At 41.5% G+C, this 22,137-nt stretch overlaps 2 protein-coding genes across 3 annotated transcripts in view; both read left to right on the plus strand.

Moving 5' to 3' along the window:
• Window positions 1-22,137, plus strand: part of smndc1 (survival motor neuron domain containing 1) — a 286,609-nt gene that overhangs the window by 151,332 nt on the left and 113,140 nt on the right. The window lies entirely within an intron of this gene.
• Window positions 1,682-21,717, plus strand: LOC310997832 (methylated-DNA--protein-cysteine methyltransferase-like). 2 transcript variants are annotated; one of them, XM_083987648.1, is made up of 5 exons: window positions 1,682-1,756; window positions 4,364-4,512; window positions 13,335-13,495; window positions 17,928-18,067; window positions 20,899-21,717. In XM_083987648.1, the coding sequence occupies exons 2-5, from the start codon at window positions 4,376-4,378 to the stop codon at window positions 21,025-21,027; spliced, it is 567 nt and encodes a 188-aa protein (XP_083843774.1). In that variant the 5' UTR covers window positions 1,682-1,756; window positions 4,364-4,375; the 3' UTR covers window positions 21,028-21,717. The 2 variants fall into 2 exon arrangements, with proteins under 2 accessions (XP_083843774.1, XP_083843775.1); XM_083987649.1 differs by having other exon boundaries at window positions 1,688-1,756; window positions 4,367-4,512.

The raw sequence follows: 22,137 nt of genomic DNA on the forward strand, positions 1-22,137 counted from the left end.
CACGCACTGGAGGCTGTTTATTTCAATACACCATGGCCAAAGTATTTCCTGTTTTTAAAATAAGTTATTTTCACTCATCAGAATAAATATATATGACTGTACAAACAAAATGTAAAATGTGCAAAACAGCCTTGATGTGCCTGCTGTAATTAAAATTAATACCCAGTTAAAAAATAGCATTAGAAAAAAAGGCAAAAGCTGTCTTTAAATTATTTAAAGTTTCACATTTGAGGCAATTTCTTTTTTTTGTAAATGTAATAAACCCAACACAAAAACATCCAATGTGACTGCCACATATGATAATTGTTTGGCCACTGAATGCAGCATTAAATGATTTCAAACAGTATGGCTCAGAAGATCCAGCAGAGGGGGCTGCTTACTGCAATCATATGCTGATTAATTGAGCTTGATTCTCCCCATGCTGCGAACATAAGTTGTCCCACACTGTAGGCTACATGTTGGTATGTGGGTAAAGGTTACAAGGCTTTATCGAAGTCACCTTTTACCACAGGTAGCCCTTCACATCATTTTTGATGAATATTAAGAAAACAGTGATTTTCTGATTATCCCTCATCAAGCCTATATCAAACTAGGTTATGTTCATTTTTATTAATTGTGCATGTTGCTCTCTAATTAGCTAATGAGAGACAAAAAGCAGGTTTAGAGCAGAAAAATGCAAATGACTCTTAGAAAATAGCACAAAAAAGTAAATGGCAAGGCTGAGAATCATCCTTCATTGAAATGTCAGAGATAAATGGCTCAAATGTCACATCAATTAAAACGGGGGACAGTTAGTAGTTCATTAAAGAGAGAGCCATATTGCACCGTCGGGTACCGTTGCCAACCCTTACTATCTGGGGCAGACTGGCAGCGGGTCCAGATGGCACGGAAATCCTCACAGATTTCAAAATGGTCTCTGCAGGGGTGGCGTTTTCTCCCCCGCTCCCACCCTCACCGCTGAGATGGGGTGTGGGCCACAGGCCCACGCCGGCCTACACATTCCAAACGGAGGCATGCAGAGAGCTGAAGGCACCACAGAAATAAAAATAAAGCTGCAGAGGACAACAGACATTTTTAAACAATACATGACTGATGCCACACACTTGGTCATAATGACTGAAATATGTGCCTGGACTAGTAAATGTACGACAGCTCAAGGCAACATAAGGCAACTCCCTGTCCTTAAAACAGCATAAAACTCTAATAAAAGGATTGTGCCCTGCCTTATGTGTTGTTCATAACATCCTGACTTTATTAGTTGGTAATGCATACGATGTCGGAGTCACATAGGTGTTTTTATACACAAACATTTTACTCGGGACCCTAAAGTCCTCACTGAGAAGCTGTCACTGGAGATATAGAATTGGATAAATGTCTCAGCTACCTATAAGATAACAGTGTTTGAAATTAATGCTCAAAATATGCCTTATCATATCTTCTCTTCCAAAAATATGAAGTAAATCAAATATCTAAATCACCACCATTACTAGTCCTGGGTGTGCTGGGACCCCCTAAAGGACCCCAAATCCCAACTTGAGACTTATTAGACAAGCCTTCTGTGTCTGTCCCTGGCTGGGGGCGGAGCGGAGACTTTATACCGACCAATGAGAGAGCGAGAGCGGACTTTTCCCTCTTGCGATTGGCCGGCTCGACCACGCTGTGGCTGGAAACAGGAAGAGACTTTGTCACGTTTGTTTTGCAGAGGGAAGAGACGCGGCCGTCGCACAGACACCGTACGGATGCAAATGGCTTTATTGTAAGAAAACAAGGCTAATTTACAGTGTTATACCAACTTTGATGCAGTTTGTCATTGTCTGCAGTGAAGAAACAACACGTGTTATCTAAAACTACCGAGGGCTACCATGTGGGGAAGTTAGTGTGGGCCTTCAGAAACGAACCACTGCTTATTTCCCCAATTTTAAGCACAAACCTAATATTGCAACTCAAGTTAAACAACTTGTTACATACTTACACTTTCCAACAATTGCAGCGATGTGTAGGCTATCTGCGTTTCTGCACAAACGTCGTCCATGTTAACAATTAAAAAAAAAAAAAAAGCACAGGGACACATGTTGCATTTCCACACCTGCGCAGTCACACCGCGTTTCTACTCAATTAATCACGCAGGTTTGACCGGGAACTAGTCTAATGAGAAACGAGTCAGATGATTGACGAGCATGAGGACGCTGCCAGTGATTTTTAACAACACAAGCTGCTTATTGTTTGTTGTTTCTCACCGTGAAGAGCCGGGTAAACAGTCAAGTAGTCACTTAGACTAGTCTGCTGCACCGAAAAACGACACAAAACAAACATGATAGCATTATTTTTAATCAGTGCAGAGACTATTAGCCAAGGCCATTATTGCCAAAGTCCATTATTCTATCTATGAGTCCATTACCAGCTTGCTAAATGGCAGGCAGTGTGTTCAGCGCTTATCCAAAGTGCACTGTACCATTGTTTGGCTCAGAAATTTCTCGCCTTTATTGTCAGTTCAGGCAAACCCCCGATGAATACAGTGAGAGAGCTGCAAGACTAGAAACAAGAAAGTTGAAGGAGACGCATTTGTGATCGCATACCATGACAGATGTGGTGGTGGTGTGTGTGAAGAGGTGGGGAGGGTGGGTGGCAGAGGGGTGGTGGTGGTGGAGGCAACTGTAAGTCTAAATGAAACAGTGCAAATGCATGACTACTTTTATACCACATAACTTTTGTTTAATGTAAAGATAAATATATCCCTTATTGAGTGTAAAAAAAGAAAGAAAAGGGGGTGGGTGGGGGTGCAGGCTGCATGGAGCAGTGGAGCATGTTATTTTTATATCATTTGTATTAGCACTCCAACTAGTACTTATAGGGATTCTTTTTAATTATCTATGATATGAAATATAAAAACATAATGTTTGCGTACGTCAAAAAATACCCACTAGTATCACATAAGATAAAGAGGAACAGCAAATCAAAGCTGCAACTTTGGTATTTTTCCCTAAAATAATGATAATTAAAAAAAGTCATTGATTATTGGAACAGTTGCCACTTGAAATTGATTAATTGTTTCAGTTATAGTTTATTTTTGTTCCTTGATGAACTAACCGGGGGCTGCATCTAATGAGTGTTAAAAGTTTAAAGTACCCTTTCCATTTCTCTTGGAAGTGTTTGTTTTGCTGCTAAAAATCTTTTAGGTATAAAATGTCATTATTAGAGAGGAAATTCTCCATCGGAGAGTGCTTAGTCTGTTGATATATTGGAGCTGCAGTGAATAGTCAATTAAAAGTTTAGTCAATGAACACAAAATGTCTATTATTTTGGTTAGTAATTATTCATCAGAGTCACTTTTGTAAATCATTCTCTCGGTACAGGTTGCCAAATTAAAGGATTTGCTGCTCTTCTGTCTTCACAGTAAACTGAATATGTTTTATTTGTGTGATATAACAGCATATTTGAAAAGATCACCTTGGAGTCTTGGAAACTTTGATGGGAATGTTTTTTGCCATTTTTAGATGTTTTATACAGTAAAGGATTAAATGATTAATCCAAAGAACAATCTGCTGATTAATTAATAATGAAAGTATTTGTTAGTTGTGGCTCTGCATATGTCTGAATGAATGCACAAACATATGTGTTAAAAATTAATGAATGTGGATTTACAGGCTCTGTTAGAAAAAAGAAGAGCAAAGAGATATTGTGTTTGTACCCTTTTGGACACTTTTCAGATCAAGGTTTCAGGAAGGAAAGGTTTCCTTGGTTGGAACTCTCACAATCAATGTGACCTTTATTTATTATAACCCCCATCTCTCAAAAACTCACATATAACATAGTCAATCATCTCTCCTTCCCTCAAAGTAAAAATAAAAAAGGAACTGCTGTCTGGTTATTGCCAGTATCCATCTCAGTCGTCAGAAAAGCTGCACGTTTTTGCTGTTGTTAAGGGCTGGAAACCAGAATCCCATCGGAGTTGCACCCTAAGGAACAAATTTAATGCTAGAAAAACATCCCGGCCATCAACCAAAAATGACGGATTGAAAATAATGTCGAGCTATCTTGGGAATCCCCCACCAGACAAGGGAACAGACTGCATTGTTTTTCTCATTTATGTGATATATAGAACAGAAAGAGGGGAAAAAATGGGCGATTTATTGGTTAGATAGGCGTATTCTTTTCCATGCACAAAAGAAATATTGGATAGTAATGTAGGGATCAAGTCACATCATGACATTGTTTGGAGGCTAGGTGTTCAAATATGTAAGTCATCATCCGTTGGTGGCCCGCTAGGTTTTCAATAGATCATTCAATGCAAATATGTGTGGGAAATTGTGAAAGTTGCCACATGAATATGTCAATGAACGCAGTGTAATTTGTGCTTCTTTAGCAGGGCAGCGAGATGAAGAAGCAGAGGGAGAGCCAGTGCACTCAGAAGACCATCTCATTGCTGAGCCCCCTGGGGACGATCCAAGTCAGTGGATGTGAGAATGGTGTGCACACCATCCAGATCCTAATGGATGTCGCACCTGCTGAAAGGTACTGTACAACAGCCGGGCTGGTGACGTGATAAACAAAGGTGTGAAATTTACAGGCAGACAGAATCCACTCCTGTGATGGAGTGCCACCATTCCTCATTGGAAGCAGGGCATTTTTGTAGATCCCACAAGAAATATCCTGGAGAAAGTTGGGCAAATATGAGCAGGCACTAGAAATATGAGGGGCACTAGAATACAGTTGGGCTTGAAATTAGATTTCTGATGGCATGTGGTTGTGATTCTTCCTGCAGTATATTTGAAATTTCAGAAAAATAACTTGTTTATTAGCCACAGGGGAGTTGATTAGAGCTGATGTCTGTGGGGTCACCAAAGGCCACGGGGAGCATGGACCGCTCGCTCCTGTTTATTTATGTTTCCTCCAAGTTGAATGCAGTTGCTCTGAGTGTCAACTGGCACTCAGAAATGTAATATGTGATTGCATTTCACGCCGTACCCATCCCTCAAAATCGTTGACAGTCTTACTGAAACTGATTAAACCTGCCGTTAATAAGTACTTATTCCTTATTTTAACAGGTCCACATCCTACATCTCAGATTAGTTTTGATTAGATTGAAATTAAATATCCATGTATCGCAGATTCGCATTTGATAAACTTGAATGGTTTGGGAAATTAAACCATTTTCAAATGCACCCAGATAGGAAGTTATCCTTTTGAAAATGTATGTTCAAATTCTAATTTATGGAAACCCATTAATAACCTTGTATATTATACCTCAACATGTGTTTCCTCCTCAACTGTCTGCTATTTCCTAAAATTCATCAAGCAGTAAAAACATTCCACTTGTTGTTAATGAGTTGAAGTGAGAAAATTAATAATATGGAATTTTGATTATGGAAGATGTCCTGTAACCATGCGCAAGCACCTTTCCCCGTCTCCTTGTGAACAGGGTTTAATTTGTGTGTTCAGGTTCAGTAGGAATATGCAAATGAATTTAATGATTCGCATCACTAGATCATTTCTCAGTTTAATATCATTTGCTATGTCGGTCATAAATGAAGCTTCGATCACATCGCTGTCTGTACGTTCTGGAAGGTGTGAGCAAGAAATCACTAAACCACATGTTTAGATTTTATCACGACTAGTTGAATACAAGGTTATTGTCATAGGACAGGGGAACCAGAGCCACCTCAGATATATGGAGTAACGCAATGTAAACAGGCATTAAGGGAGGCGAGATAAAGTGACAAAATATAGGCTTATCTCTGCAACCGGCTTTACATGTAGATCTCAGAAAAGCCTGCCTGTAGCAGTAATAGTTCAGATCAGCCATTTCCATTGATTTATTTATGACATACTAAACAAGGCTCTTTCCAGCTTTGGATGTGGTGTGTTGTAGGCTTAGGAAGTCAGGGTGATAAATGATCTCTAAGAGCATATTTTGGATAAGGGAAATAGATAAGGTCCATGCATAACATAAAGGGAAACCTGCAGCAGATATATATTTGTGCGCGAGACAAAGCTTTGAAGGCTTATATGAGTGTGTTTGTTTTCTAGAACTCACTGTTGGTCGCTGCTGAACAGCCAAAGCAGCAACAAAAGCATTTGTGGCATTGATAGATAGTTATTGATAAATGCCATTATAGCTACATAAACGCCCTTGAAGTATTGCTTACACACCATGACCGTCAGCTCTTTCTAATAGAAACGTCTCAAGCCCCTTTTGCTTCCTAACTGATCTTAGGAACATTTCCTGAAATCAACCTCCTCTGCCAGTCTAACGACAGCCCTGAAGGCACCATCAGATGAACAAATTCATTACATCTCAACAACCCCTGTTGGGGCCCTACGCACCAGCCTCCCTGTTAACCAGCTTTTCCCCCCTTTAGTTTTTAGCATGGCCTCAGCGTTCACAGAAAAATGATACGCATTTTGTTTACAGGAGATTACTATTATCTGAAATATGATGCTTCTTGCCTCTTTCACACAGAGCACAGACACATAATACAGAGGAAATCATAGAGCACTTTTTTATTAGGGTGAAAAATGAAAAAAGGGCTGGACTCCTGCCCCGAGACATTTTGTGAGCATATTATTTTACAATGCTTTGATCAATTTGTCTGTCAAGCTGGCTGAGATGTGGGGGAGCAGGAAAAAAGCAATTTAGCTTGTGAGGTCCTCAATAGAAATGTACTACAGGAGCCTGTGTATGACATGTTGCATTAGAACCTGAGTAGCCTTTATTGCCTGATAATGTCGCGAGGCAATGCTGATATCAATCACCCTTTAACAGCCAGTGTGATGTGTTTTTATGAAAAGGAAGAAAAAAAATGCATGAAGCATTTCTTGGAAAATAATTGATTTAATTCAGAGCTGAGGGATTTCTACTTTTAACAACACAAAAATATTGTGTTAGAAAGAGAAAAAAGAACAGGCACAAAATGCGCTAGAAGCTAAAAATTGTTAAGAACAGGGTCTTTGCATATGCTCCTATAGAAAATTGTAATTAATTTTACACGGATAAACATTCTGTCTCATTTGCATATAGATATAAACAATATATTTGTGCATCTGAATTCCCAGCACACCCCAGTCACATGATCAGCCTAAAATCCTAAGTGGCTAAAACCAAAAATTATCTTTATATTTCCCAGGCCATAATCCGCCTTTTTTTCCTCTGACACAAAGCCTTATAAATCTGTGTCTGATTTTTCACATTGCACATTGTTTTTAGTTAATGATTTTCATCTGTTTGTTGTTGCTGTGATAGCGGGGAAATGTACCATATGCTCCGGCAAAAGACAAATGATTAGCAAATGAAATTCTGGACAGCTGTCTGACTGAAAGCGTTTGGTTGATAGCATTCTGCTACCATAATTAGCTTAAGCTTTGGGTTAATTAACTTTCTACCTGGATATGCATAATAATAGCATTCTGCAGAAAGCCAAGGAGCTTCCAGTATATCAGCTGCAAAGGCTGGCTTTTTATTTTGTATTTCGGCTGCATATTTCAATTTCAAGAGGCGATTTAGCTCGGGAGCATCGTCAAATATTGTAGATTTTACTCCCCAAGCCAGATAATTCTGAAACAATAGGGGTGTATTATGTGGCAGAAATGCCATTTCTGAATGTAATTAAAGCGGATGAAAGCAATCACCAATTTTTAAATGCTTTTGTCTAGCACGAGGCCTACTTGTAAAAAAAATACCCATCAAGAGGAGAAAAGAGGCAAGAGAACCCCCAAGTCCTTATATAAGAGGCCTTTGAGACTGAAGTGAAGTACAACAGTAATTAGTCTTTTGTATGAATTTGCTGGCCATGGTCATGATTAGTTAAGCATATGAGAGGACTGCAGGTCTGCATTGCTCTTAAGGAGGAGGGTGTTAAAGTCTATTTATCACCAGTTATCCTCACAGCTTTCCATTATCACTGACAACACTGGATGGGGCCTGAGAACAGCCTAATTGTTCTGAGGTGGAGTGTTTTTGTGTCAAACCTGTCACCCCCCAGTCACATTGGCATTCATAAGCAGCCAGACATTTTCCATATATCTAGCCCTAATACCCAAGCTGTCACAACAGCTTTTACACACTACCAATGTTAGTGTGAAATATCTGAGGTGATGCATTTATCGTTTTTCTCACACTCATGTAGTGTTGTGAATCAATGTCCTGGTTCACACTGAATAGCAGTATGGTAAATGTGTTCCCTGTTTGGTGCCTGTTTACACGATGTGCTCACACACCAGGAAACATAGCAACAACTTGTGTATTTTTTTTTCCACCATCGTTTCCTCTCTCTCTTCCTCTCCGTTGTTCTTTCTTCCTCTCTCTCTCTGTCCCTCCCTCCCTCTCTTTCTCTGAGTCTATTATATTTAGCCTAACATATAATTTTAATCAATTTAAATTAGTTTTGTGCTGGCTATATAGGCATAACTGTGCGCTAAGGAAACTGCTTACATTTGTAACTAAAATGCTTTGTCATACAAACGGTGATCTGCTGAGATATTGAATGAAATCATCAATAAAGCAGGGGGGAGACGTTTTGACGTAGTCCCTTTAGAAATGGTATGAATAATTCATTGTGTAATGATATTCAGATGATTTTTGTTCTATTTTTTACTGCAGCCTTAGAATATTGTTTTGCATGTTGTGAAGTGTAGTACTCAGCTGCGTATTCATTAAGGTGCTGCTCCCACTGGCCCTTGGACCCATCTGTGCTCTATGTTTATGCCTCCGTCTCGCGGGACTGTCCCAATCAGGCTGCATGTGCCATTTCCTGTGTAAACCAACACCTGTGTAACACACTACCTGTAAACCTCCCATGTAGACGAGACACTGACATTCGCTCAGATGAAAATCTGCAAATGTTGTGGTTTCTAAAGCAGACCCTCCAGGGTGAGGACGGGAGCCCGAGCGAGAGTTACCTCTCACTGTAGAGATGCAGCCAAAAGCAGCTCCTGCAGTAGTTGTTGTTGTTGTTGTTGTGGTTGTTTTTACCCCCCTGTTGTCGACCGTGAAGTTTTTCCGGCACGAGGGTTGCGCTAGTTTGTTTTAGAACTTGATTGGATTCTATATCTGCAACATGCAGAAGTGTACAGTGTGTGACATACTAACGCAATATGCAGAGAGATGATTCCGCTCTGACATCTTGGAGAGGAGTACGAGTCAATTATGCCCAAGTGTTGTTCTTGCTTATCTTCCTGCGGCACCAAACAAGGATTTAGTCAAGGATTTAGGGGTGAGGGGGCGGTGGTGGGGATCATGGTAAGCGGTTCACAACAAAACACTCAAAACTCCTGGGAGCGGGCACTGATTTAAAAATAAATTACAGAAGACGAAGCGCTAACACTCAAGGGCCCTCAGCAGTGCTGGCGTACACAGGTGAAGATTAGCCTCCTCGCTAATCAGAGGAACAAGGCAGTAATTTGCTCTGAACACAGACAGTAATTAGGACTTGGTGACACTGGATTCCCATAATGCCTTTGTGCTTGACGTGGTCAAATTTTGACAGAGGCTATCCATGCAGGGTCACTGTCCCCCCAGTCTCTCGGCCCTCTTCAGTTGAGGCTCTAAAAGGTCCCTGCAGTTACAGGGGATCCCTAATGTACTTTATGCCTCCCTCACTGGCTCCTTACCATTCGGGTAATTGGAATCTCTTACTGTGGCACTTGAGAATAGAGGCTAAAAACGCTATTTGAAACTGCTCAGTAGTCTGTTGTAGATAAACATTGCTTCGTCGGGGTGTGGATACACTACATAATAGAGTAAGAGTTAAGGCTCTGGTAATACATGCCTTCACTGACTCCTGTGGCTAGCCAGTTGGGAGAAGACCTAATTGTTGTGTGCTTTGTTGCCTACTCTGCAGTATTTTACCACCACCTTTATGTATTGGAGCGAGCGTTGCAGCCTCTTCGGTGGACATTTGCTAATAAGAGTTGTTGTATATCTAGAGAGCAGTTTATCCGGCCCAGCTGTTTTTATTTTGAAAACGGCAGAGCACAAAACGTGCGGCCCACAACAGACCAGGAGGCATTCCTCACAGCTTGCCTCTCGGAAAGCTCTCCACTTTACTGCTGCAGTAGCTAGATAGGAATCAGAATGATCTTCAAATGGTTGAACAAGTTGCATTGAGCAAGTGGCTTACAATTGTATCACAGCCTCTGGCTCAGAGACCATCAGAATCTTGACATTCATAGAGACATGCTGTATTTTTTTCCCTTTTTAGACAGTCATTTTAGGCTTTTTTCATGCTCTCTTGAGTCTTTGACGTCTCTGAGTTAAGTATCTGGAGCTATAAGGCTGAGGAAAATATTGGACTGCTCTTGGCCTTTTCTATTTCATCCTCTGACCCGCCATGTTACCCATGATCGGTGAAGGAGAACTCTGGCAGGCTGTGTCAAAAGTGACAGCCGATCGAGTCAGGATGAGCGCCATCACGCTTCACAGGATGGAGGCATGAGTTCTGAGTTTTTCCCCTTTTTTGTGCAATATACCATTACACCCTTCGCCAGATTCCTTTCAATTAGATCCCGTGGTTAACCTGTTTCATTCTTACGTCTGCAGCAGATAGAAAAAGTCTCACTGAAGTCTTGTGCAATGAGAGATAGAGAATATGTTAAAGGAAACTGACAATTGGCTATTCTTTTCTCTTTCTTTTTTTCCGCCTTTGTCTCCTTTGCATGTTTCCTCCAGGTTGAATGAAATAACCTCCAACATTATATAAATGCTCAATTCATTCTTTATATTAGAGTTGGAAAATAGGAAAGACTCCAAATGACTCCCACTTTACGCAGCAATGATTTATGGTAATTGGAAATTGATTGTGACAGGAGCACAATATTAGAAATTTTCTCAAATCACAATCTTCTATCAAGGGAAATATTCTTTTTAGTGCAGCAGGTCCTGGCTAGTTTGGAATTAGTTTCTTATTTCCTTACCTGTGATGAAATAGTAAACGCCTGAAGGACAATGAAAAGAGATATGATCTTAACTGGTTGAAAGACAATAAATAACAACATTTGCTTTGACCAAATTAGAATTTTTTTATTTAAACTTAAGCACACTTGTTAAACATAGTTATTGAGGTACTGTTTGTAATCACTGCTAATTATAATTTTTAGTTTTTATACGGGGCAGTTACTTTAAGACATTATAGAGATCGTTCCTCCTTTGAGAGTTTCTTTGTAATTAGCCCGACATTTATTACACATCTCTAATCTCTCATTTGAAGGGCACAGTTTCTAATGTGCCAGTGTGGACTCTGTAAAGATCATATGATGCTGCTTGATTTGTGATTCACTGAAGCCTGAAGCGACTGGAAATGTTGCCTGTGCAGGAGCTACATCTCCACTGCCCACATGCTCTTTAAAAACAATCCCCCATCGCACCCAGAGGTGACAGACTTCAGCTCGACTGATGTTGTTCCACTTTTATTTATTTATTTTGGTGTTGTTTACCGGCCATAACATGTACTGCATTGCATTAACTTTTACTACTGTCAATGTTGTATCACTCAAAACACCTTTAAAGCAGGCGCATCCATATCGGGAGGGCTGAGGGGAGAGGAAAATTAGCCACGGTGACAACTCTGAAGTGTGAGCTGGAGGTCAAAGGTGCCGAGCCTTAAGCAAAGGTGCTCTAGCCTTTGTCCGGTAGATTGTAAGGGCCTGCGGGTCCAACAGGAACATTTCCACACACAATATCCCCGAGCTGTCAGTGTGCAGCGGCTGGAACATCCTCTCAGAGAGAAAGAGGGGGTGTGGAGGGGGTAAAGGAGGTGGTGGGAGGAAGAGGAGGTGGTGGTGGGGAGGGGGGAGTGTAGAGAGGGAACAGTGGCCTGAAGATCCTTGCTGAGAGAGAGTGAGAGAGAGGAAGAGAGAGAGAGAGAGGGGTGGGGGGATGGATGGTGGGTGTCGGGGTGTAGGTGGTGGGGAGCCAAAAGAGCTGGAGTGGGAGGATAGAGAAATAGAGAGGGGGGGAGAGCTGGGGGAGGGAGTGGAGGGGAGGGATAGAAAGGAGAGACAATGACAAGTAGGGGCTGGCTGGGCACTCACCCATGCCGACAGAGATTGCCATGAGCCATGGCCATTGTTTGAGCGGGTCTCAGCGCAGGACCCGCCAGTGGGTTTCCGAGTTTTCACCACTCAACTATAAACTGCTGTGTGGTTTATTTAGAAATGAGAGTATTTACACCTTTTACTGTATTTACACCCACTGTTAAACGGCACCCAGGAGATTTCCATCGCACAGCCACAAACTAGCAGGCGGAGCGGTTCTCTGAAAACTGACCTGCTCAGTCATAACACTCCAGTAAACCTCAGCTTCACATGTCCAATATAAAACGTTGCTCAAACTGTGACCTGCAGAAGTGTAAAAACACTTTAGGGCCGTGTTGTTACGGTGGGCAGGAGAGAGACGGTCTGTGTGTTTAACAAAGTAAATGTCTATTATTAATACCATACAGGATAAGCCAATTTTCAAAAAGGGGCACTTAAATGGTGATATTATTTATTTATAAGTCCTGTACACCAGTTAATGGAATTGGCGGCCTGCTTTAGATCCACAACACAGCTTGAGGTCCACTTTGCAGTAATGCACATGCTAAGAGAAGACCTTCCCAGTAGGGTCTTTAAGTGTCAAATATGGGTCAGTCTGCTTGCATTGACCTGGGGGGTGGTCAGCAGCGGAGAGAAATTCAGCTGTTAAGTGATGCCAACTCAACCATCGGCAAATTCCTCCAAGCATCTACTCATGCTAAGATGCACGTCCAAGTGCGATGCTTTGCTGGCCAGCGCCGCTCTGGCCAAAAAATCCATTTATTCTTGTCATGAACTATAAACTAGACCCAAGCAGAGTTGAAACTGTTGTTAACGCTCTGCTCTTAACTTTCTTTTTTTGAAACAGCTGCGAGACTTTTTGAAAACTCTTTTCTTTTCCCTTCCAGAAACTGGTTCTGCTGAAGTTGTTTGAAATAATGTGTTAGCGCTGTTACTTATGACCTGACAATGTTTTCTTTCATACTCTATCACGCTGCACTTCATATAAATATATATCTACTGTAACAAATGTCTGGATTACTGTCTCTCTCTTTTCTTGAACTCCCCTCCGTCTTTCACTGCTCTGATATTTGTCGCCGCTGACTGACACGAGCGACGCCAGAGCGTGTAACTTTAGATTTTAAGCACGTCTTGATGAACAACTTTAGTTTCGCCGTGCAAATTATGTCATCTTGCATCTGTGTCACCCGTGGCGTGTTATTACACTCCTGTGACATATTTTAGCACTGTTCAACCAAGAATTGGGCATTATGATTGCTCCTCTGATCCCCACCTCACCTCCCCATCCTGCCTTATATCCCTCACAGGAGCAGCGGGGCCCCCCTGAGCTGTGTGGTCAACGATAGCCCGGCAGAAACGAGCCCCGAGTTGCAGCGCTGCGTTGAATGGCTCCAGGCGTACTTCAGTGAGCCGCAGACCGCTGGGAGTCTCCCGCTCCCTGCCTTTCACCACCCCGCCCTGCAAGGAGGTCTGTCATGGATAAATATTTGCAGAGCCATGACTGGGATCAGGCTTTCACTCTTAATTGTCAGTTACATCACTTACACTCACTGGCTCACTGTGTTATAATGAAGTATTTTATGGCTGAGAGAGAGAGGGAGAGAGAGAGAGGGGTGAGGGAGGGAGAGCGAGAGCAGGGAGAGAGGAGAGTGAGTGGGTGAGCGAAGGAGAGAGAACAGAACACAGAGCTGTAACTTGGTTCAGTAATCTGTGGCAGCTCTTACCACGCGTGTTAGTCTTGGCAAGCTTTTCCATGATTCTTGGCACATTCTTTGAAACTGATCGAATTCCACTCTTGACATTTTCAGACAGGAAGCTTTTTTTTTAATGAGAACATGTGAATGGTGGTAAAGTTTGAATGAGCTTATTGTTGGCTTGACCAGTCACCTAGGGCGAGTAAAACGAAAGCACCCCAAAAATGGACAATTAGTGTCCTTTCAACTGGTAGCTGCGACCGCGGAGTGAATGATCGAGGGTGGTACGGAAAGAAATGAGGAATTAATTATCCCTGGAGTTTTCCTCTTTTTTTTTTCGTTTCAAGGAAACAAACAATACTTCCAACCTGACAACTCATTTTTTAAATCATAAACTTCTCCTGTTTGCGTCCGTTTCCAAAACAATTACCGGCGATTTCTTTGTCACACTGAGACGTTCATTGCATTTTAACTTAAAGATTTTCAGAGGTGCTCATTTAAAGTCAGAAGCACACCTACACAGGGAGAAAAATAACTCTAATATATGCATTTAACAATTGTGCCTCTCTTCCCCTGCAATCAGGCCTTAGTTGCTCTCTAATTTCATGCAGATCTGCAGTGCTTGAGTGATGGCATTTTCAATGAGCAGGTACTCCATCGAGACCCTGTATACAGCTATGAGTCCCACGCTCCCGCAAAGGCAATGCAGAAATACATCAGGACCAATTACGATATCAACTTTCAGTGTGATTCCCTTCGCCACCAAGTGCTTGTGTACCAGCCCCAGGCTCTTTCAAATCGCATCTCATCTGAAGTCTTTGGGGTTTTAATTAAATTTCAGGATAGATGGAATTCTTCATTAGTACCTGATCTGAATAGGTGATTGTGCTGTGTTCCACCTCTCTCCCTCGCCTGTTGTTTTGTGGCTCAGTAAATACAGGGTTTAGGCTTGGATTGCTCTCAGTAGTCAGAACCATAGGCCATGCCAGTATAAAAATGTTAAATGTGAGCATCAAGAGTATTTGCCTTTTGAGGGAAGAAAATAGAGGGTTTCTTTTTTTTTTGCTTGTTGATTCACAAATATGAAGGATTAGTTGTTGTTGTTTTTTCTCTACAAATTCCTACTCGATCCAGTCATGCAGCCACCGCCTGCCTGGGAAAAAAATACAAGTTTAATCAGGTCATTACAATCTGTGACAACCAACTTTTGTTTGCTCAGTTATCTTGTGGGAGAACCTGAACGCGACAGCGCTCTCGCAGCTCTTGTCATGTAATATTGAGTTGTGACCTTCACTTGAAGTGTTGCCATGTTTATTTACACATTTCTGACAAAACAAGCCACTTTTCATATTAGCTGTCACGATATACCTGAGCAACAGAGGTGACATGAAAGGAGACTCGAGGTGCAGTTTTCTATACTGTCTGACTGATTGTCATGTGCAACATCACACGCGAGTTTGGTTCGACGGGTAGATGGATGGCGAGCGCCGTGCTCGTCGAACTTGCGCATGTTTGTGTGCGTGCGTGCACGCGCCCGCATTGGCCCCCCTCAGAAAAACACAGACACCATCGTGGGTTCTTAAAACGATGCATATTCTTATCTCATTAATTATACATCCATATGTAACAGACGAGAGGATCTTAGTCTCGGTAAGCGGCACAGGGAGTGTGCGGGGAGGGGGCCTGGCAAAGGGGGGGAAGGGCGCTCTTCAAAGCCCAAATGACTGTGTTCCTGCAGGAGCCTGAACCTCCCCCTGTGCACAGCGCAGGGCGAGATGAGACACTCACCAGGACTCGCCCCTGTGATGTGGAGAGGAATTAGGGAAATGAACGTTTTCAGAATATCGAATAATCAGAGAATCATCAGCACCCCGTCAGCCTTCAAAAGTATGGATCCCTCAAGACTCAAGAGACACTTTGACTGGGAGTCAAAGTCTTCCCTCCCATTAGACACAAAGGATAATGAGGTAGCTGCATTTCCACTATTGTCTTTTTACTCTCACAACCATGTATGAGGTGACTGTCAGCTGGAAGTCATCTCTCCAAATCTATCATTATCAGGCCTGCTGATGGAGTTCAGTTTATTGTTTTTTTTCGTTTGCTTTTTTTCTCCTCACAAATTGCTCTCATATACAAAATTATGAGCAGATCAATCATAAATGTCAATACCGTCTTAATCACTATATCTGTTCGATTTCACTCTGGGTCAATATCTCTGCCTGTGCAGTGGCCCTATCACCTGGCCTCGCAGTAGGTAATGACCTGTGACATAATTATGGGATGTCTGTAAACATGTAAGTGGTTCCTCTCAACTTTTATTTAAACAATTGACATCACTGCACCCCGATCTAAAGAGGGTCCTGACCCCAGACACACCATATTAGGCTCTTTATGAAGTATGGGGCTAGGGGACTGCTCTCCAAATCATTGCTGGTCACCTCAAGTGACCCGCATGAAGTCTCTGTCACTAACACTGATGAGGGCAAAGTTCTTTAACCTCTGCAGCAGCAGATGAAAACGCAGTCCACAACTGTTGGAAGATGTGAAACCTTCCAGTAGGAGGAGAGAGAAAAAAGAAGGAGAAAAAAACGCAGCTGCGCAGGATTTGTGAAAGGTGTAAACAGAGCCGTAGCTTGTTGCTCGGTCTACTTGTAGGCAAAAGTGCTCAGCAGCGTCTGCTGGCTTGACACTGACTTTGGTTGTTTGTCAATAACGTTTGCATCAAAAGGGATTTGTCATAGCCATAGTCTGGGCAAGTTGTCATCTCCCCACCAGTGACAAAGCGATATCAATATGTACCACGCACATCATGTGGCCAAATCCGAGCTTTATGAGGGAGAATAATGCATAAAAGAAATTTCAGGGGTGTATCTTATCTCCTCATAACATTAAGTCTGTCTGCGTAAGAGCCCGTCATCTCGTTGACAGCGTGATTATTACCTGAAAAATTATTAAACAGTACCTACGGGCCTTGTTCAAGACAAAGAACTCACATGGGTGCGCATCAATCAAATGTATCCCCTTTAGGTTTTACACTTATTCCCCCCAGTTTAGGCAAATTGCCTTGTTCGCGTGGCTTTGTGTAGCGGAGAGTGACTATAAGGTAGCGAGGGAGCCTGGGGAGCAAAGGATGTTCACTCTGTAGAAGAGAGACAGGGGTGTGACATGTTTTCACACAATGCCAATTTAGAGGGATTTCTCATAGATCACTTGTCATGTGCTCTCTTAGACCATATAAATGAGAGAGAATGGGAGATCACTAATTGAATTTTCATGACTGAGTACATGTATATACTAGAAGAATTTCACCCCCTCTTGATAACGAGACTATTGTTCCTCATCTTGTTCTCCGTGCCGAGGAAAGTGTTGTTCGCTCGCTACGCAACCTCAGTGCATCAGTGTCCCAAGGTTTTGGAGATGCCTCAAATACTTTTCCCCCTTTTCCGCAGCAATCAGAGCTAGACAAACATGCCTCTCTGAGTCACTGCCTGGTAATCCAGAAAAAAGATAATGCTACTGCTAAAGTGCTAATGAAATCAAAGCCGTTAATGTGGTCGGTTAAGCTGCGGATGATTTGAAGAATTCCGCCATTTAAGTGAAGATGATATAATGAATCTACTCTGAATAGAAAGCAATTAAAAGGACAAATTGGTCTGATTAACCTCAAAGTCATCCCACTGCCACAAATGGTGTGCAACATTCAAATTATTATTATTAAAAATCTGGAGCAGATTTGCCGTCTTTTTGGCCTCTCTTAATCCTTTTAAATGAAGGAGCGAACTTTTTTAATTTTAGCTGTGACCTTTCAAAGCATAACCTAGATTTTTCTGCCATAGAAATAATTTTCTCACATCAGCTTCTGTAGCATGCTAATATAAGTTCTAAGGTCAAATTGAGGGACTTCGATGTATTTGGTTGTTTAATGAGTATTGCAAAGGGAAAAAAGGGAGAGTCAGAGAGCACCTCTGGAGAAGCGCTGAACCTCAAACACAGGAAAAACTGCAAAGTGAATGAAAACGCAGTGACGCGTCCAAGTTTTGATTTGAAGTGAAAACACTGGTTTATTTGAGGAGAGTAGAATCCACGTCGTGCCGAGCTCTCGTCAGCTGTCTCAGTTTGATAGATTAAATGAGGGACTCTCGCTTTCCCTGCTCTCTCCTGCTGTCTCTCGCTCTTCCTCTCTGTCCTCTCTGCTTTGTGGTGTAGACGCGTTCACCAGCCGCGTGCTGCACGTACTTCAGAGGGATGTGAAGTTTGGAGAGACGGTGTCGTACAAACGCCTCGCTGAGATGGCGGGAAACCCCAGAGCGGTGCGAGCAGTGGGAGGGGCCATGAGGAGGAACCCGGTGAGTGTGGATGACATTGATTGACGGGCTTCTCTCTTGCATACTTGACTCAGTCGAACAGAGAAAAGTAACTGTGTTTTAGTTTGATTTAATTTGATCATTAACGATGAGACAAATGAATCTGTTGTGTGGACAAACTGTGCAGCTGTTAATTAGTCATTTTATATGGATAATAAATAAGGAATTTGCACTGGGGATCCCATGACATCACTGCCATGGATGATTATTTTTCCTTTTTAATAATTCAAGTCTCTACATTTTCTAAAATGTGAAAGATTTGCTGCTTTTTTCTGTTTTATATAAATATGAACAAAACATCTTTTGTTTTTTGACTGTTGGTCATAAATAGTCAGACACCTTGGAAACACAGGTGATATTTTTTACTGTCCTCTGACACTTTTTATACTGAACAGTCAATTAACAAAATAAATAACAGATGAATTGATTATGAAAATAATTGTCAGCTGTTACTGTAATAAAATATCTCTGTTCTTTGGATCTTTTGAAATGACACCACACAAATTCCTATAGATACAAAGGTTGTTCATCAATATTTGAGGCTGTAATTGCATATAAAAGGTTAATGAATGAGTGAAATGGGGAATTAATGAATTAATATGTAAAAAGGTACAGATTCAAATTAATAAATTGATCTAAAATCTATTCTGAACAAATATCAAATGATAACTCAACACTGAAAATACATAAAAAGTGCCTCACTGCCTACAGAGGAGAAGTTATGTACACCACTGGAGTTCTCCAGTACAAGTCTTCCCTGGTGCAGTGTGTGTAATCTAAACTGGAGGTGTTTTCAAACATGTGCGATGGCGAAATAAGCGCCTCCCGCTAAGAAGTCAAACTCTACCTCCAGCACGATTTTTAAGCCCACACCTTTTGTTTCCATCCTCTCAAGTCTTTACTGTAGATATTCGCTGCAAATCTCCGATTCTTGTAGGAAACCTGGCCCGCATCATTTTGCCCATGAATCCACTGTGTACAAAATGGAGGGCTAGAGGGCAAGTGGTGTGTCTTCTTTTGATCAAACCCTTTGATCAAAGCCCGTTTAGCTCTGCCCATGTAGTGCTGTGGGCACCACCGGTGTGCTCTGTGAGGCAGAGAACACTTCTTGTGCAGAAATACAGCCAGTGAGATGCTCTCCCTCATATGCTGTGATATATCTTGTGTGCATCCTCATCTTGGTGCTGTTTTGTGATTAAAGTAGGGAAGTAATTAATAATGAACACATTTTATAACAAAGAGTAAATGCAAATAAAATCTGAAAAAAAATATTGCATTTTTGTGTTTAATATTATGTACTACTTTATACATTACATTAGCCAGTGGCGTTGCTTCTGGATGGCTGTATAATACTTCTCAGTCTCATGTTTTACAGACATTTCTTTCCTTTCGTCAGGGAGGCTGGGAGCCTGAGCCCTCAGCTCCTGATACAGATCCAGAGTCAGATTGTCAGTGTCAATTACTTGTCAGTAGCGCTGCTCCACTCAGGCTTCAGCTGTGAAAAGCTCAGTGTGTTCAATCGATCCTCGCCTCTCTGTGGCACTTCTTCTTCACCAGGATTTGAGTATTGATAAGCCTGGTGTAGTGCTCTTTTCCCCCCAAGTGAAGAGGCAGATCCGAAGGCCTTGAGGGTACCCTGCTCTCCCTCCAAACCCGGGGAACAGTATTGATCTGAATACTGGAGCAGTATTTCTCTGTCTGCAAGGTTAATCTGGGGCTCGGAAAGTTTTATTGCTGTTGATATGGGAGCGGGCTTAATGATGGATTTGAACTGAAACGCACCGCATGTCCAACTTTTTTATATAAAAGGCTGAAGCTGCAGCCATCAAGTCAGGATAACTGGGTTCAACTGGAGAGACACCGTCACAATGCAGCAGGAAGAAAACGAGGGCAGCATTAAGAAAAATTTAAAAGAAATAATTGCTGTGATTCACTCCAACCATTGCCTCTCTCCTTGTTCTGAATTCACAATGATCGAAGTGTTTTAGACTTGCTTGTTTAATCTTTCTCCAGCCATTTAGTTTACAAAGAACTCGGGACCCCCCTGGCAGTCGTCTGCAACAAGAGTAAACGCTCCACCGACTTCCTCTTTTTAATGATCACAGGGTTATCAGATCTTAATGTTGACACCCTCTCGATTGAATATTCATCCTGCTGGTGTTTTTGCCCATTAATTTTTGATTGCTTCTTTGCTTTACACTATTAAAGAGTAAAAAACATTTATACCCAAAGACTGAGCCATCACCCTGAATGTGGATTTGTGCAGGATCAAACCAGACACTTCTGGTGTGGCACTTTGTTTTCATGCGGTGCATGCACATAAAAAGCGAAAGAAAAAGAGCAAAAAAAAAAAAAAGTGCAGATTCATATTTTCTGCATGTTGGTTACTTTTAAGTCACACCGTTTATGTGTTAAATCAGATATTCTTTCATATAAAATACATATCTGCTACCTACAGCTTCAACTGTTTTGTTGCTGTGACATAGGATGTCAACCGGGGAATAAGAAAACATTTTTATAGCTCAAATCTGTACATCTGCTTTTATTCAAATATTAGGCATCCTAGTTTTGTTGTAACACATGATGGAATTATTATTCTTAAAGTTTGAAAAACTTGTTTGCTGAAAATATGGGCTTGCAACCGTTTAAATGAAAGATAAAAAAAGTACTGTTTATTTGAAGACGAAGCAGGAGCAAACATTTAAAGTGTCTGTGTTTGCATGTCAAAATGTTCTTGCATAATATTTGCAGGAGTTGCACGTGCTCATTTCCTCTGTCTTGTTTCTGTGTGTGTGTGTGTGTGTGCGTGCCAGGTTCCTCTCATCATTCCCTGCCACAGAGTCATTTCTAGCAGTGGACAGAGTGGGCCGTACATGAGCGGCAAGGGCGACCATCTCAAACAATGGCTGCTCACCCATGAGAGGCAGAGAGGGGAAGGCTAAAGCATGACAGAGGCCAACTGTCCTTCGCTGAGTGTACACACACACACACACACACACACACACACACACACACACACACACACACACACACACACACACACACACACACACACACACACACACACACATACACACAGACCAGATTTCTTTTTTTTAAAGAACACAAAACAGGGCCATAAAGTTTAGCGTGCTTGGCACACACTGTGGAACAACTGGAGCTACTTGTAAATATTCAGTTTATACTCCTTTTTTAAATCTAAGAATAGAGATGCTGCATAGTTAATGTGATACAGAGTTGTTGCAGAATTAGAATGTACAAAAATAACTTAAACAGAGAACAGTAGGAATTACAAACATATGCTCCCGTGGGTCTCCGTTGCGTTTGCCAGATAGTGCTGGAATGGTTTTTCTAAAGAATTATTATTCCCTTAAAAATATGTCTCTTGCATTGTTGTTGTTGTTGTTTTTTTTTTCCTTAGCAGAATTAGTCTTTGTACCTCTCGTTGGTTTTTTAATTTCCTGCCAAGTGAATGCTTTGTTCAACATCCAGTGATAAAGGCTCTGAATTTTACCGCTACAAAGCTTTGTAGTGAAGCATTTGTTTTGTCTTCATTTAGATCTCATTGTTTGCTCTCGCCTTATAATCCACCTAGAGAAGAGGTGTCTTATACATTATATACTGTACTTATGTTTCACGAGACATGTTTAAATAAATACGTCTCAAAATGACAAACCTTGCCTTTTCATCATTTTAATTGTATTTAATTTAAAAATTGATTTCATGTAGCGTTCACTCAGTTCAGCTCATAATTAATTATGCTGTATGTCTTCTCTCTCCCGCTGCAGCTCTGGATGTCAGAGCTCCTTCTTTTATTTCTGAGTGGTGTTTTCCATTAGAGGGCAGTACAGAACGGGAAACAGAAATCAACATTTCAACCTTGAATTCATCCTGCACATTTAATCTGTAACTTAAATGTTTATTATGTTATTTTATTTTCATCACAACCTCTTTCCAATTCCTTTGGGATAAATTATTCGCTCTTAAAGAGACCATATGGAGAGGGCAGCAGTGGTGGCGTGTGTTTAGAAAAATAAGTTCCTTTAATTGAA

This window comes from Trachurus trachurus, assembly GCF_905171665.1.
Source record: "Trachurus trachurus genome assembly, chromosome: 15".
Taxonomy (NCBI): Eukaryota; Metazoa; Chordata; class Actinopteri; order Carangiformes; family Carangidae; genus Trachurus; species Trachurus trachurus.